The sequence below is a fragment of the Filicampus tigris genome, chromosome 6, assembly GCF_054856515.1.
Source record: "Filicampus tigris isolate MCC_2025a chromosome 6, RoL_Ftig_1.0, whole genome shotgun sequence".
Lineage (NCBI taxonomy): Eukaryota > Metazoa > Chordata > Actinopteri > Syngnathiformes > Syngnathidae > Filicampus > Filicampus tigris.
In genome coordinates this window covers 10,439,968-10,455,069 of record NC_141222.1, presented here as the reverse complement: position 1 = coordinate 10,455,069, position 15,102 = coordinate 10,439,968, and the positions used below count along the sequence as shown (strand labels likewise).

Below are 15,102 nucleotides of genomic sequence, written 5' to 3'. Positions count from 1 at the left end.
TAATTACTATGTGCTATACCTTTCTCCAGATGCGGGACGCAAAACTGAGAGCGATGAAGATTCCAAGGAGCCGTATATCGAAGCCTACCTTCATTCTCATGAGCAGCCTAATGAATTTAACTGCACCGACAGAAAACGTATCACACTCAGTATGACCCGAAGCCAAGGCCTTGATCATAGGAAGTACACGTTCTTCCTATCACCTGAGTAAGATCCCTTCATTAAAGATGCACGATGAACATGCTTGTAAATTGTAATTACTGTTCATTTCCGCTGTCTGTTCCACAGGACGTATGACACCACACTGGACTACTTTATCAACGTGAGCACGCCCTGCGGCCCCGCCTCGCAGTCTACCGGCGTCCATCTTGAGGTGGGGCTGTTTGCCTCACTGTGCCAGTACTTCAGCGAGAGCGAGAAGCAGTGGCGAACAGACGGCATGGTGCCCCTGGCAGAAACCAACGCCAGCAGGGCTGTTTGTCGCACCAGACACCTCACCGCCTTCGCAGCAGGCCTCTTTGTACCACCTCATGCAGTCAGCTTTACAGTACCAGTCAGTACTAAATGCTACAAAATCATATTCTCGATGTTCAGTAAGATCAAAATGTAACTTTGTTCATGTTTTTCAGGTGCGCACTGGCCCACCAAGCTTAGTGGTGTTGCTCGTGTGCGTGCTGGGCTTGCTCAGCTACGTTGTTGCTGCTGCCATCTTGCACAAGTTAGACCAGCTAGATTTGCGGCGGGCTGGTGTGGTTCCTCTGTGCGGCAATGATGGGCTCTTTAAATATGAGGTTCAAGTCAAAACTGGCTGGAGTCGTGGTGCAGGTAAAATATGAATGAAGTGTTTCTTACAATACAGTGGCCCCCCCACCTGTATCGAGTTTTTTTAAGTGATCGTTTTTTAATGGGTTTTTACTTACACATTTTAGCCGTTAATTGTACCCCAAGAGAACTGCAAAACACGAACACGATGAGCACACTACTGTAATGCAGAAGCTGGTGCTGGCCACGGCTCTCACCCGCGCACTCACATGCAGACTCCTCGACATCATGTGCCACTCAACCAGGCCCAACCTCTTAAAGGCACATGCTTGTACACAGACACTACGATACGTACAGTATTTTCTATACATTTTGTGCTTGCAGTTACTTTATTGTATTCAAATATATTTACAATTTGTTTGAAAAGTGTGTTTTAAGATGTTGAAATGGGTTTTAATAATTGGAAATTTGAATGCTTAATTAAGGTGCGTGGGAGGGGTAAAATAATTGTTGTTAGCAGGATCCGTATCGAATTGGGACAAAAGTGTAAATTCATGGGCCAAGTGGAAAAAAAGTTCAACTTTGTAATAATTGTGGCCGTGTCTCCAATTTCAGGAACAACGGCTCATGTAGGAATCAGTTTGTATGGTCGCGAGGGCCGCACCGGACACCGCCATCTCGACAGCAGGGGAGCTTTTACACGCAACGCCCTCGACATCTTCCATATTGCTACAGACACCAGCTTGGGCAGTGTGTGGAAAATACGCATTTGGCATGACAATAAGGGTAACTAACTACATAAACCAGATGCATGCGTAACAAATGATTAGGGTGTCTTATATTAAAGGAAAATAATTTGCTTTCCCTCAGGTTTGTCCCCAGCATGGTTGCTACAGTATGTCTTGGTCAAGGACTTACAGACAGGAAGCAGTTACTACTTCCTGGTCGATGAGTGGCTGTCCGTAGACAACGAGAAAACTGACGGGCGGCTGGAAATGGAAGTGGAGGCCTCAGGTAAGAAACTTAGACCTAGCCAGAAATCATAACTCATCCATACGTATTCATGATTGCCAGTGGCGGGCAGTGCGTTTTTCGTGCATACTTAATTCACCGCTTAAAGAGGCATTTCTGCAGTTTTAAAACTGCGAGCAAGATTTTAATGTAGCCTCACTTCACCAATGCCAAGAGTGTGACTATAACATTAAATGTTATTGGTTTGAAGAGTTGTGCTTTTAATGTACCGTCAATTCCCAAAGAGGTGATAAACCTACCTGTCAAGCAGAAAAGATGGGCATTCCTCTATGGCTCGAAATCCTTTCAGGTGCCTTTGCCCCCTTCACTTCGGAAAGGCGGCTTCTACCCTGATTTGGTCTCAAGATCTGTCCCGTTTCTTCCTTTTAACTTTTGTTAAACCAAGACAATATACTGAAATCATAACTAAGAAACTAACTAAGTTAACTAGGGCTGCACAATGATCAAATCAAATTTTAATCATGGTCGCGATTTTGGCTGCCATGAATAACGTTACCTGATAATTGGCTATATTTTTATCTGACTTTCTCAACCAGTAGACTTTCTCAACCTGGAAAGTTTTGCCCTGGTTGATGCAAGGACACTTGTTCGAGTTTTCTCCCAGGTAAACCCAACAACCTGCCTTTTGGATCCAATTCCCACATTTCTTTTTAAGACATTTTATGGATTTTTTGAAGAACAAATTTTAAATATAGTCAATTGCTCTCTTCAGACAGGCGTCTTCCCCGCTGCCTTTAAAACGGCGGTGGTGAAGCCCCTTCTGAAGAAGAGCGGTTCTGACCCGAGCGTTTTTAATAACTACAGACCCGTATCCAACTTACCGTTTTTAAGTAAGATTTTAGAAAAACTGGTTTTCATCCAGTTGAATCATTTTTTAAATACAAATAATATTTTTGAGAAATATCAATCTGGTTTTAGGATGAACCACAGTACGGAGACTGCTCTTTTAAGGATCTTAAATGATATTAGGTGCACTGCAGACGTGAGAAAACTCACAGTCTTGGTGCTACTGGATCTAAGCGCTGCTTTTGATACAGTAGATCACCAAATTTTATTAAATAGACTTAAAAATCTAGTGGGCATCTCTGGTACTGTTTTTGACTGGTTTTATTCCTATCTCACAGACCGATATTTCTTTGTAAGTATGGATACTTGTTCCTCTAAAACTCATGAAATCAAATGTGGGGTTCCTCAAGGTTCGATTTTAGGCCCCTTACTTTTTAATCTTTATATGCTTCCCCTCGGGGATGTCATCAGGGGACACGGCATCAGCTTTCACAGCTATGCTGATGACACGCAGCTGTATATTGCCGTGTCTCCTGATGACACAGGACCCATTGATACCCTTTTAAATTGCATTTTAGATATCAAGTCATGGATGGCAGATAATTTCCTACAGCTCAATGAGGACAAGACTGAGGTTTTAGTTATCGGTCCCGAAGGTCAGAGAGAGAAGCTTTTACCAAAACTACACATTTTTAATCCCTCACACTGTGTGAAGAACCTTGGCGTCATTTTTGACTCTGAGCTCAGTTTTATTCCTCATATTAAAAATGTAACCAAGATTGGTTTTTATCACCTTAAGAATATCGCCAGAGTCCGCCCGTTTCTCTCTCAGGCTAACACGGAAGTGCTGATGCATGCCTTTATTTCCTGTCGTTTAGATTACTGTAATGCCCTGCTCTCTGGCCTCCCGAAAAAGAGCATTTCACCACTGCAACTACTGCAGAATTCAGCCGCTCGGGTGCTGACGAGAACCAGAGGGCGGGAGCACATTACGCCAGTTTTGAAATTGCTGCATTGGCTCCCTGTGTGTTTCAGGATCGATTTTAAAGTACTTTTATTAGTTTATAAATGTGTTAATGGTCTTGGGCCATCTTATTTATCTGATTTGCTTTTATCATACCAGCCCTCGCGGATCCTGAGGTCCTCTGGCGCCGGCCTTTTATTTATTCCAAGGGTGAGGACCAAAATGCATGGCGAGGCTGCATTCAGCCATTTTGGTCCTCACCTTTGGAATAGCCTGCCAGAGGATGTCAGGTCTGCAGAGACTGTTGATATTTTTAAGAGGAAGCTCAAGACACACCTTTTTAGTTTGGCTTTCAACAACTTTTAAATAATTTATCTTTTCTTTTGATTGAAGATAATTCTATGTTTTGCTTTGAATGTTTTAAAGCACTTTGAGTTGCATTTTTATGTATGAAAAGTGCTATATAAATAAAATGTGATTGATTGATTGATTGAGTAGTAAGCCAATCACCACGGGGCAAATGCATCGTTAAACTACCTAAATAACACGTGAGATGCATTGAGTTAGCCCTTGGTAAAAGTTAACTTCTTATGTAATTTTTATTATCATTATTTATGTATTTATTATCATTTATTCTGAAACGATAATTCATTCATCCATTATTAAGTTATATTTTGCACTGTCTGCATATTGTTTGTTGGTAAGTAGTGCAATAAAAATACAGATGTATTGTTTTCCCTCACTTTTTTGGATTCAATTGTGATTTATAACAGTGATTCCAATAGTGGTAAAATTAAACGTGATAATTGTGCAGCCCTATATTAAACACAATTGAAGTTAGTATGTTGGTGCAGCCATTTAGTTTCTATCATGACCCCTTTGAAAAATGTATTCATCGAGGGGCCCGCCGCTCTCCGCCAGCATTGGCGGCGGCTTTGTTCCGAATCAGTTCGTGAAGTGATTTCATACGTCCACTCAAAAGCTTTGTTCGGTTAGAATGACAGAACACTACTTCAACCCCATCCGTTCTGCACATGGATACAATTTGGTTGATTATAATGTTTTCATGATCGGGAAAATCCACAATTGAAATCATGATTCAATTTCAGTTAATTGTCCAGCCCTACATACTAGGGGTGTAACGGCACACGTGGGTGTATTAATAAGTTTCGGTATGGCATGGTCGGTTTGGTCCACCTTGCGTACCGTTTCTGATCAGTTTTTATTATTAGCGCGAGCTTACGCACAGGCGCTATTGACGGTTGCATGCGGGAGAGGAGGGCGGCGGCACTAAAGAGGAGCAAACGAATACGCAAATAAGCCAGCTCGAAGGTCCCCCGTACACTGCGGTCTCCCGTTTGGGAACATTCTGGCTGTCCTGTTAAAATCGCAGATGGGGAAAGGTACGTGAATACGTCCCAAAGTTGTTGTGCTGACATTGCTACGTGAGTTTGGCGGCTATGCTGTAGGTAACACGTCTAACATAATAACACTTAAAAGCGACATCATCCGACTTTGAATGTTTCGTAGATGAGGAAGCAAGCAGTCTTTTTAACCAAAAACAAAGTACAACAGCTCTCTCCTTCATTCTCCTCTCCGTACGATGCATTCATGAACCTCGGACACATCACAACTCAGCAAAACACAAATCCAACCACAACACAGATAACCCAATTAGTTACAATATGCTGTTGCACATTCAAAGATTTTAATGCCTAAAAAGTCTAAATAATTTCATAAAAACTTTAAAGTTACTATATTTCATTATAAAAATAATTTTAATATAATTAGCAATAATTGTAAATGTTATTGTATGTATTTTTTTCATCACAAAAAGTGTATATATATGTACTGTAATGACAACTTGTCTTTAACTTGAATACTTAGATGTGTCATAGTCATAGGCTCTTGCTGCTGAGTGTTTTAAGATTTCAGTGTCTTAATAACTTACAAAATTAAGAGATTTTTTGTTAGTGTATTTTTTATTCTGGTGTAATTTCTTAGAATATCACCCGAATGGTTCAGTTTTTCTAAAAAATATACCGTTTACTTGTCATCCTTTTCAAAATAAACTTTTTTTTTTGTACCGAAAATATACCGAACCGAACCGAAATGTGATTTAGCGTACTGTTACACCCCTACTACATACTGTAGCAAGTTCAGCAAAGTGAAACCTGTAACTGTTGGGAACAAATTAATACATTTTCATAAATATTCAAATTTAGGTTGTGAATGTAAGACAGCGGCCCTGAAACTGTTTAGACCAGCAGAGAAGGCCTTGAGGGCCTGACCAGTCACCACCTGTGATTGCTGACTGACTCCACATTTGGTTTCTTCAGAAGAGGGATCGCTTCGCCAGTTGCCCCGCCTTCTGCGATGTGAGCTGCAGCGGGCGCTGTGTGAGAGTCACCTGTGGCTGTCGCTGTGGGAGAAGCCCCCTCGCAGCCCCTTTACTCGCTTGCAGAGAGCCACGTGCTGTGCTTTGTTACTGCAGCTATTTTTGGCCTTCAATACACTGTGGTACAGCATTGTGGTGGACAAGAGAATCAGGTGTGTGCGCATTTTCAGACAACCTTTTCTTTCCGTCATGTGCTTATGTTACTGTAAATGCGTATGATATTTGACTGTTCTATTTGTCTGGTTTATGATTGTTTGTGTGTGTAGTTTTTTGGGATATTTCAATTACTTTTTCAATTTAATTTCTTCCCATTGAATTTTCATGACAATCCACATTGACATCTTGATCAAGATTTCTATCTATCTATCTTTCTATCTATCCATCTATCCATCTATCCGTCCGTCCGTCCGTCCATCCATCCATCCATCTATCCATCTATCCATCTATCTATCTATCTATCTATCCATCCATCCATCCATCCATCTGTACACGTAGCAAAACATGGTTTTAAGGGTGGACTTATGTTGAAGCCTTGATGGAGGTCGGTTCTCTCAGTGCGCTCTTGTTCCTATTTTGTTGTGGTTGTCTGTTGCAGCCCACAGGCCGTGGGGCAGTTATCTTCACTAAATGACGAGACTGTAGCAGCAGGTGTGGTGACATGTCTGATTGCCTACCCCCTCTACCTCCTCGTCTTCACATTCTTCAGAATGAGTCGCAGCAAGGTAACGATACCAAAATGGTGTCCCATCTACAGTAGCTTACAAACTGTAAGCTGACTGTTTTGTATTTTGGTTTGCTCAAACCTTTATAGTGTGCGTCAGTGAAGGAGGTGCCCCCACCAGGGGACCAGGAGTCCGTGGAGATCGATTACTTCCTGGAGAACTCCATGGCTGGAAGTTCTTTCCTCTTCTTTGATGGCGAGGTGTGTCTTGTGGGCAAAAAAGATCATTCCATCATTCGTTGCTGTTCAGTGAGCCGGATGTTTGATTTCCATTTTCTTGGAAATCAACATTTGACTCTGGCGTCTTGTGCTCGTGACCTCTTGCCTTCTCACGGTCCATCAGTCTGCGCTTCTTTCTCTCACTCTCTCTGAATCTTTCCTCCTCAGACCAATTCAGAGGAAACCAATGTGGATTTGCCTACGCCATCCACCAAAAGGTCAGTGACTTTGTGGCACTTGGGTTTGCTTCCGAATCCTTCATTTCAAATGTTAGCATCGGTTTGCTCTGGACATTGTGTGTTGATTCAATGCTCATCGGTGCCCTCACTCTCTGCATGTATTTCAGTATGGAGAGTTGGGCCATGGCAGAGGAGGAGACGGACGACAGAGACTGGCCCGAGCTGTCGGGTCATGCGTCTGAGACGGGAGGGGCGGGACATGGGGCGGGGCTGCCGAGGCTGAAGAGGGGCCAAGGGAGCAGGCACCTTGGAGTGGACATGACCTTTAACCCCGATGATGAGGAAGAGCAACGTCACAAATGCTTTACTTCATCAGGTAAGCTAAGATCACATGTACTGTTTTTTCTTGCTATTTTTCTTCCTTCTAAGTCAGAATAGTGCCTTTTTTTTTTGTGAGGAGAGATTTGTTTTACAAAAAACAACTCCATGAACATTAGAGCTGGTCACCCCCAAAATGCCCATTCCCTCATTGTGGGTGCATTCAGAAATACACTCCGAGCGCGCTGCTTCACTCAGACTGTTTGGAAACTCAGAACATTCAACACTCAAATGTGCATAAGGCAGTACAAGGAAAGTAAACAGTTGAAGCACCAACTGTTAATTACAGGCTGCCTTCAGAAATGAATGTTGAGCAAAGCGCGTTCTGCCTCCGACACCTTACAAGGACGACAAACGGATTTGACTTTAAATTCTCATTGTGTCGTGTGCTTTTACTAACTGTGAGTCCACACTGAGGTTGAGTTGCTTTTCCTGGCAGATGAGGACCTTATCAAACACATACTGAGCGATGGCCAGAACTTCTTTCCTCAAGCAGATGAAAGCGAGATGGCTGATCTGTAAGTATCGACGGAAAGCAAATAATTCAGCGGTACTTGATTTGACATTTTGGGGATCTTCTTTAATTCAAGCCTATTTCTCTTCCTCGCCCGTGTGTCAGGTCGAGCATTTTAGAAGATAACACAGAGGTGATTCTCCTCCAGAAAATCAATGACCCTCTTCCTCTCGATTCAGTCAGAAGAGAACCCCCGAGAACTGCTTTCTCCTCCAATACAGGTACGTGTTCATGTACCTACCACATACTGTATGCATGTTTGTATATCGTTTGATGAATTGGTCTAGTGCATCTACTATTGTGTGTCTTTTTCTTATCAACTCATTTTCGTCAATGTTTTGTATATTTTAATGACCCCTTGTAGGACTTTTTCTTTTGGTTGGCAAACTACGATGGCAACACAACAAAATACAGAATACGCTTGGTAGTAGTATATTGTTTGTCCTCCTAGCTGAGTTATGGAGCCTTGTCGTAACTTGCATCGGCATATGTTTTCATTTGTCCGTCCTATAATCTTGCATATTTAACAATCTTCTGTCCGATAGGTGATGTTTTGTATGATTATGTTCAATAATAAGACCTGTGCTGCCACACTTTATCATACTTGTAATAGCGTTGGTATGTTTGGATCCATTCTCTCAGAAACCATGAACCAAATTCTTATTTTTCTATCTTTGTTTGACCACTCCCTTCTCCAGTTGTGGCAGATGTGTGTCGTCCCAGGCGGTTCCCTCCCTGGTGCGGAAGCGCCGCCCTGTGGGGGAGCTGGGCAGCCATTGCCCTGGCCAACAGTGCATCCATTTGGGCGGCTCACGGGTTCAGTCCGAAAGTGGCCATGATGTGGCTCGTCTCCTGCTTTGCCAGCTTCCTGTGCTCCTGTCTGCTGTTGGAACCGATCAAGGTAAGACGCTAAATATGCTTGCAAAATGTCAAGCATGTAAAAACACACTCACTCCGTTTGAAAACATTTTTTCAAATGTTGTCTAAATCACTCAACCTTGACATCATCCATGTTTGGATCCAGAGCAGGCTGATAGCAGGCATTATTGGTTCAGCACAAAGAAATGAAAAATGAAGTTAACCGTTTGGAAGGGAGGAAAGATGTTTTGCTTGGAGCCAGGACAAGTGTTAATATTTGTTGCAGAGTCCAAATAAACAACAAAGTCAACACCATCACATGAGGCCCACTATCGTTAAAAGGCAGCGTTATGCCTGATTAAAGAGGACTCATTCAAAGGAGCTCCACTTTGGGACGAGGGGGGATTTTATAAGAGTTCTATACTCTATAACAAATAATTTTTTTATTTTTTTTTATTTTTTTTTTCCACGGCTCAGCTTGCAAACATCACATGACCAAAGTCAGAAAACAGGTGTGCTGTAATCAGTCGTTAGCAGAGCCCTGAGCAATTGTTATGTCATTTTCAGTCAACAGCAAGCGGCAAAATGGCCGCCCCCTGAGATGGATAACAACGGATGGATTTTTCTGCTTTGCTTGTATTCCACAAACGGAATATTAATCAGAATGCCTTGTTTCAACTAGTGGGCCTGCATTGAACATATTATTGGAAAGAACATTTTGGACATGACTTCCCCTTTAAGTTTCATTGTTTTCTTCCTGTTTTTTTTTTTTGTTTGTTTTTTTTTAAACAAAAGGTTCACACAGTTCTTCCATTTGTCCTTCAGGTGTTGTGTGAGGCCATCTATTATGCAGTGTTTGTATGTCGACTGCGCCCCGAGGACCAGGATGTACTGGTGGAGTTCCCCATGGTGGAGAGGGTGGTACAGCGGGTCCACCGGGTGCGGCCACCTCAGGGCTACGCTCTGTCTCAGGACCGCCACCAGGCCCGTAAGGTCCGCATGCTGCACACCATGTTGAAGGTAAGCAAGAGACGCATTACATGCGGTTGATTGCGTCCTTTCAAAATTGACATCATTGTTTTTTGGGTTTTTTTTCTAATTTTCAGAACTTCCTAGTTTACATGTTCTTCTTGTTGGTGGTTCTTCTTCTGAACTATTCGGACTCTGCCAAAGACGCACACAGCCTGAGACTGAATGCTCAGTTGCAACATGTGCTACACACACCCGAGTACCACGACATCAGCAGGTAAAATCAAGATTCTGCCTTTGAACAGATCATTTTATATCAATATGGATTGGTCTTGCAGTTTTAGTGGACTGTAGAGTGTATCAAACCGTCACACCTTTCTGATATGTTTCCTGGTATGTAAACTATCCAAAATAATGAGAAATTTACACCACTCCAAACTACAAGCAGAATATTAAAATACTGTTAAATCTCTTACAGTGAAAAACCTAAGCATCATTATCTTTCTAAAGTCTTTAGATTGATTGTGTATATTTCCTAATCTCTCCGATGTTGTCGTTTAGCCGACAAGATGTTCTGACTTGGCTGAACAAGTCCTTATTACCTCGCCTTCTGAATGACTCCGCCCTCCTCGGAGACACGGGAAATGTGTTACTGGGCACATTGAGGCTCCGACAAATCCACCGCACACACGGTGAGATGCCGTTATCTTGGATTTCATGGACGCAAAATCTAAAAGGACCTGACAAATGTCCTTCAACCACATAAATGTGCACATTGATGAATATTTTGGTCTCTTCTTTCAGTTCTCGCTGGCTCCGGATCAGGGGACAGGTGGGAACAAGGCTGGCCTAGTATCACGGCTTCTGGTGCTGCAGACACTAACCGGTAGGGAAAGGATTGGCAGTTGAAAGTTAAAGTTACCTTTAACTCATTCACTGCGACATTTTCAGACATTCTTTCACCCTAACGTTTGAAAAAAATTGAAAATATATAAATACGTTCCTGGGATTGAATGGCTGGACTGTGAAAAGACGAATTTATTGGCAGTGAATGCTTTAAGGACCTATTCAGCGTCTGTTAGATGTCAGATTTTTATTTGACGTTGTTTTCGTCCTGCTAGGCTGTGGCGTTTGGGCCAGAGGAGTCTGCTCGATAACTCGGCAGACTTGGTCATGCAGCTGAACCGAAGTCTGGAGGAGGCCTCGAGCTCCCTGCAGCATCTACAACAGCAACACTGGCTTGGTCACAGGTAGATAACGTTCGTGTTTTTAAGGCAGACTTGAAGTTCCTTTTAACAATCTTCCCACATTTGGATTGTATAATTGGAGTAAAAATCATTTCTGTTCTGCCTTTCTGTGTGTTTGCTTTTAGAAGCCGTGCTTTGTTTGTGGAATTCTCACTCTACAACATCAACACAAAACTCTTGTCAGTCTTTTCTTTCCTCTTCGAGTTCCCAGTTTCTGAGCGTGCTCAGTCCAGCCTTGACCTCATCGTCGTCACTCTGTGGCCAATCACGGGGCTGGATCTGCAGCTTCTTTTAGTGGTAACTGCCCACAGGACGTCCACTATAAGCACACATACCGATTAGCTGGAATGCAAATACATTCCCGCTCGTTGTCGTTTTGGTGATTTGTTTTCCTGTCTACTAGATGGTCCTTCTTGCCCTGGTGTTGTATTTCCTGGTACGGGGGCTTTTGGGTTTCCTCAAAGAAGGTTACTCATACCTTCTGTCCACCTGGAGACTCCTGGGTGTCTGCAAACTTGCTCTGGCAACATGTGTATGCGGCCTGCATCTCAGCCGGTGTGTCATGGCCCAGCGGCAGTGGGCGTTGTACCTCAGTCACCCACGGGATGCCTTCACAGATTTCTACCCCCTTGCCAAACAGAGTCAGATGTACACAGTCATGGCCGCCTTGCTACTCTTCATATTGGTGCTCAAGGTAAGAAATAATCATCGAAAGAGAAGAATCGGAAGTATGATAATCAAGTTCGACCAATCATGGCTCAGCTTGCCAACTTCATAGGTGATGTGATTGGTTGTTACCTGAGCCCCCAACACGCGATGTCAAATAAAATGTCTTTTTAAAGGTGTTAATTGTACATGAAAAATAATTAAGTTGTCAAATTATAGGGTTAGGGTTAATATGAACTTTTTACTGCTGGAAATGGAAAATTCAGAAACTCCACATAGTGAGGCCGGACGTGCTAACCAGTCAACCATTTTTTATTTTTATATATATATATATATATTTTTTTTTTTTTAACATTTTTTTTTTTTTTTTTTTTTTTATTAGTTGTAAGATTTGTTGCACGATTTTCCTTGAATGCATTTTGTTCCCTCTGTACAATCATGCAGGCCTCTCATCAGCTGCGCTTCCTGCGGGAGTGGGCCGTGTTTGGCCGTGCCCTGCGACGCTCCGTCTGGGAACTGCTGGGCGTCGCTCTGGCCCTCCTGCTCTTGCTGCTGGCATACTCGCACACCGGACACCTGGTCAGTCTGCTTTGAGTCTACTTGTGCTAACCTCTGTTCTTTTTGACATGCCGGTAGTATGAAAACAAATGCAGTCATGAGCTTTCAGTTAATGTTGGATTGTTTTTTAAGAATAGGACAATCATGGGCGCTTTCTTTAACTTTGAAGACTAAAAAAACATCAGGGTTACTTATGAGTGGAAGAGGTTTTCCTCCAGGATATCTCTGTATTTGGCCCATTTATTTTTCCTTCAATTGCAACCAGTGGTCCTGTCACTGCAGCTGAAAAACACCCCCACAACATGATTGTTGAGTGTACATTAATGAGTAATAAAATTAGCTTTTTTTGATTTTGCCAAATGGCTGCAATGACACAGAATGTGAAAAATGTCAAAGTGTCTGAATATTTTCCGGACCCACTGTATGTAAAAGAGAACCCACACTGAAACCCCAGTTCCATATTTTGCCTTGATCTATTTCAGTCACACGCTGTTGCTTTTTTTTCCATCTCAGAGCAAATGTTCATTCAATATTTTTTGCTTTGACATATTTGCCACAGATGTTACACTGACGTGACTCAACATCTAAATAGGGCAACACAAGACTGCAAGTCTTTTAGCGCATCACGCATAATTGCACCGAACGGCACTCAAACCCCCCCCAACTCATCCCCCAACCACAAATGAACATGAGAAAACATGTAATTTCCTTCCATTGCTATGCGGCTGACTGTCAGAATCAAGTCCTGCTGAGCAAAACACACGCTTTCTCCTTAAAGCGGAAGTCAACCCAACTATATTTTTTTTCAAGAATATGTTTCCCAGCAGGCTCACTAGTTTCACTAGTTGAAACACGGCATTCAGATTAATTTTGCATTTGTGGAATATAAATTAAACAGCAACTTTTGACCTGTTTTTTTTTTTAATCGGAGCCGTGATTGGTCGTTGTGAGCAGTTGTGATGTCATTTTCAGTCGACAGAAGACAAAATGGCCGCCCCCAGAGATGGCTAAAAAACGAGTGGATTAACACTTATTCCACAAACGCAATATTTATCAGAATGCTCTGTTTCAACTAGTCGACTTGCATAGAACATATTCTTGAAAAAAAAAAAAAAAATTGCGTTGACTTCCTTCTAAAGGCCACTTTTGTCCTGTCTGGATGACACTGAATTTCTTGAATTTCATTGGTAAAAAAACTGAAGTTATAGCATTTGGTCCTATCTAATCAGACTCAGACTTTCATTGCATTCAAATCCAAACTCCAAACATATCCGTTAAGTACTGCATGCTCACCTAAACTCCAGTCACCTGTGTTTTTTTTTCTCCACCATTTTGTCTGATTTGATGTACTTGGTCCTTGGTGGTCTTGAAAGGCGCTTGCTAATCAAATGTATCATTCTTATCACTCCAGCTCTTCCACTCTGTCTTTGATGGCTACGCTAGCGTCACTTCCAGCTGCCTGTCTTTGTTGGGCGCTGGCGGTCGAGGTCTGTTGTCGTGGGAACCTTCCCGGACACTAAGCGGTCCCTCGGGCACCGTCTCCTCACTGGTGTTCCACGCCAGTTTCGCCGTGCTTCGGTTGATCTTGATCTGGTTGGTCACCTCCATTTTACTGAGGAACTACCGGCGCGGACGTGCAGAGTTGTACCGCCCCGCCGTTGATCTGCAAGACTACGAGATGGTCGAGCTGTTCCTCAGGAGACTCAAAATGTGGATGGGACTTAGCAGGAGCAAGGAGGTACTGAAATGCTTTAATACAATATACGGGCGGGAATGAAGTCATCGAACACACCTCGGTGAAATAATTAATCAGTCTGTGGTTGGTTGCATACTTCATTTCACTGAACCAAAATACACAAAGAATAAAGAATGACAGAATACCGGTTAAAACCACGCTTCAATAAGCGTGTGTGCCAATAATCGACAACTACTCGATTATCAAATTATCAATAATTATTTTTGGTAACTGATGAATCGTTTAGGTATATTTTTGAATTTAAAATTGTCCAATCGCTCAGAATTTCCGTTTCTCAACGGTAACTATTATCCGATTGCTGTGGTCCTCCTAGTAAGCAGACTGATTATCTTTGTGCTGAATCAACATAAAGCAATTGCTTTTACTTTTCCCTACTAATGCTAATACTTTTCCACATTTCTGACATGTTGTGGACCACGCCAGTAACTGAAACATAATTGATTTGTTTGTGCACTGTCAATTTGAAATAATGTCCTTGTTTTGAATAAAGGAATAGAAATGTAAACGTTTTTAAATATGATTAATCAACAGATTAATTGATGATTAAAATAATCGTTACTGTAGTTGCGGCGCTAGTTTACAATCATTATTGTGTATAACATCGTAGTGCCTCTACTTAATCTACCAGTAAGGACTAAAGCGCCTGTCTCAACAGCTCCCCAAAACCTAAGGTCACCTTGGGAATTAGCCTTGAAAACCTGAAGATTGATTCCAAAAGAATTAAAGAGCTTAGATGTGGCTTTCACACAGGCAGAATTTATTATTATTTAAAGGAAGTTGTTACTTTTATTTTGCACTTAAGTTAACTCATTACAAATCAGCCATGAACTCAGAATTGTTTTTCATTTTACACTTTTAACTCTCTATTGCGGAGTGACTATTCTGCCTTTCCTCAGAATGAAAAGGGTTTTCATTCAAATAATTTTGAAAATTGAAATGTTCTGTACCAAAAGCACTAACTGTTACTTGGTATCACTCAAGAGTTAAGTACGGTATTCAGCAATGGTATTGAGCATCCAGTAATGATGCTATAAAACCAGATTATTTCTTTAAATTCTCTTTTATTGTTTCTCTCAAATACAGTGTTATTTTTGT

The 15,102-nt window shown here is 42.0% G+C and overlaps 1 protein-coding gene across 1 annotated transcript in view; it reads left to right on the top strand.

Annotated features, from left to right (window-relative positions):
• Window positions 1-15,102, top strand: part of pkd1a (polycystic kidney disease 1a) — a 72,553-nt gene that overhangs the window by 54,543 nt on the left and 2,908 nt on the right. The window contains exons 34-55 of the mRNA XM_086034696.1: window positions 30-207; window positions 289-553; window positions 630-825; window positions 1,378-1,548; window positions 1,633-1,776; window positions 5,884-6,094; window positions 6,538-6,664; window positions 6,754-6,864; window positions 7,051-7,100; window positions 7,229-7,437; window positions 7,879-7,957; window positions 8,059-8,174; window positions 8,652-8,854; window positions 9,637-9,831; window positions 9,918-10,057; window positions 10,342-10,472; window positions 10,585-10,666; window positions 10,902-11,030; window positions 11,153-11,324; window positions 11,431-11,721; window positions 12,138-12,272; window positions 13,663-13,989. Of these exons, the coding sequence (XP_085890822.1) occupies window positions 30-207; window positions 289-553; window positions 630-825; window positions 1,378-1,548; window positions 1,633-1,776; window positions 5,884-6,094; window positions 6,538-6,664; window positions 6,754-6,864; window positions 7,051-7,100; window positions 7,229-7,437; window positions 7,879-7,957; window positions 8,059-8,174; window positions 8,652-8,854; window positions 9,637-9,831; window positions 9,918-10,057; window positions 10,342-10,472; window positions 10,585-10,666; window positions 10,902-11,030; window positions 11,153-11,324; window positions 11,431-11,721; window positions 12,138-12,272; window positions 13,663-13,989 (3,662 nt within the window). The remainder of the gene's footprint in view (window positions 1-29; window positions 208-288; window positions 554-629; window positions 826-1,377; window positions 1,549-1,632; window positions 1,777-5,883; window positions 6,095-6,537; window positions 6,665-6,753; window positions 6,865-7,050; window positions 7,101-7,228; window positions 7,438-7,878; window positions 7,958-8,058; window positions 8,175-8,651; window positions 8,855-9,636; window positions 9,832-9,917; window positions 10,058-10,341; window positions 10,473-10,584; window positions 10,667-10,901; window positions 11,031-11,152; window positions 11,325-11,430; window positions 11,722-12,137; window positions 12,273-13,662; window positions 13,990-15,102) is intronic.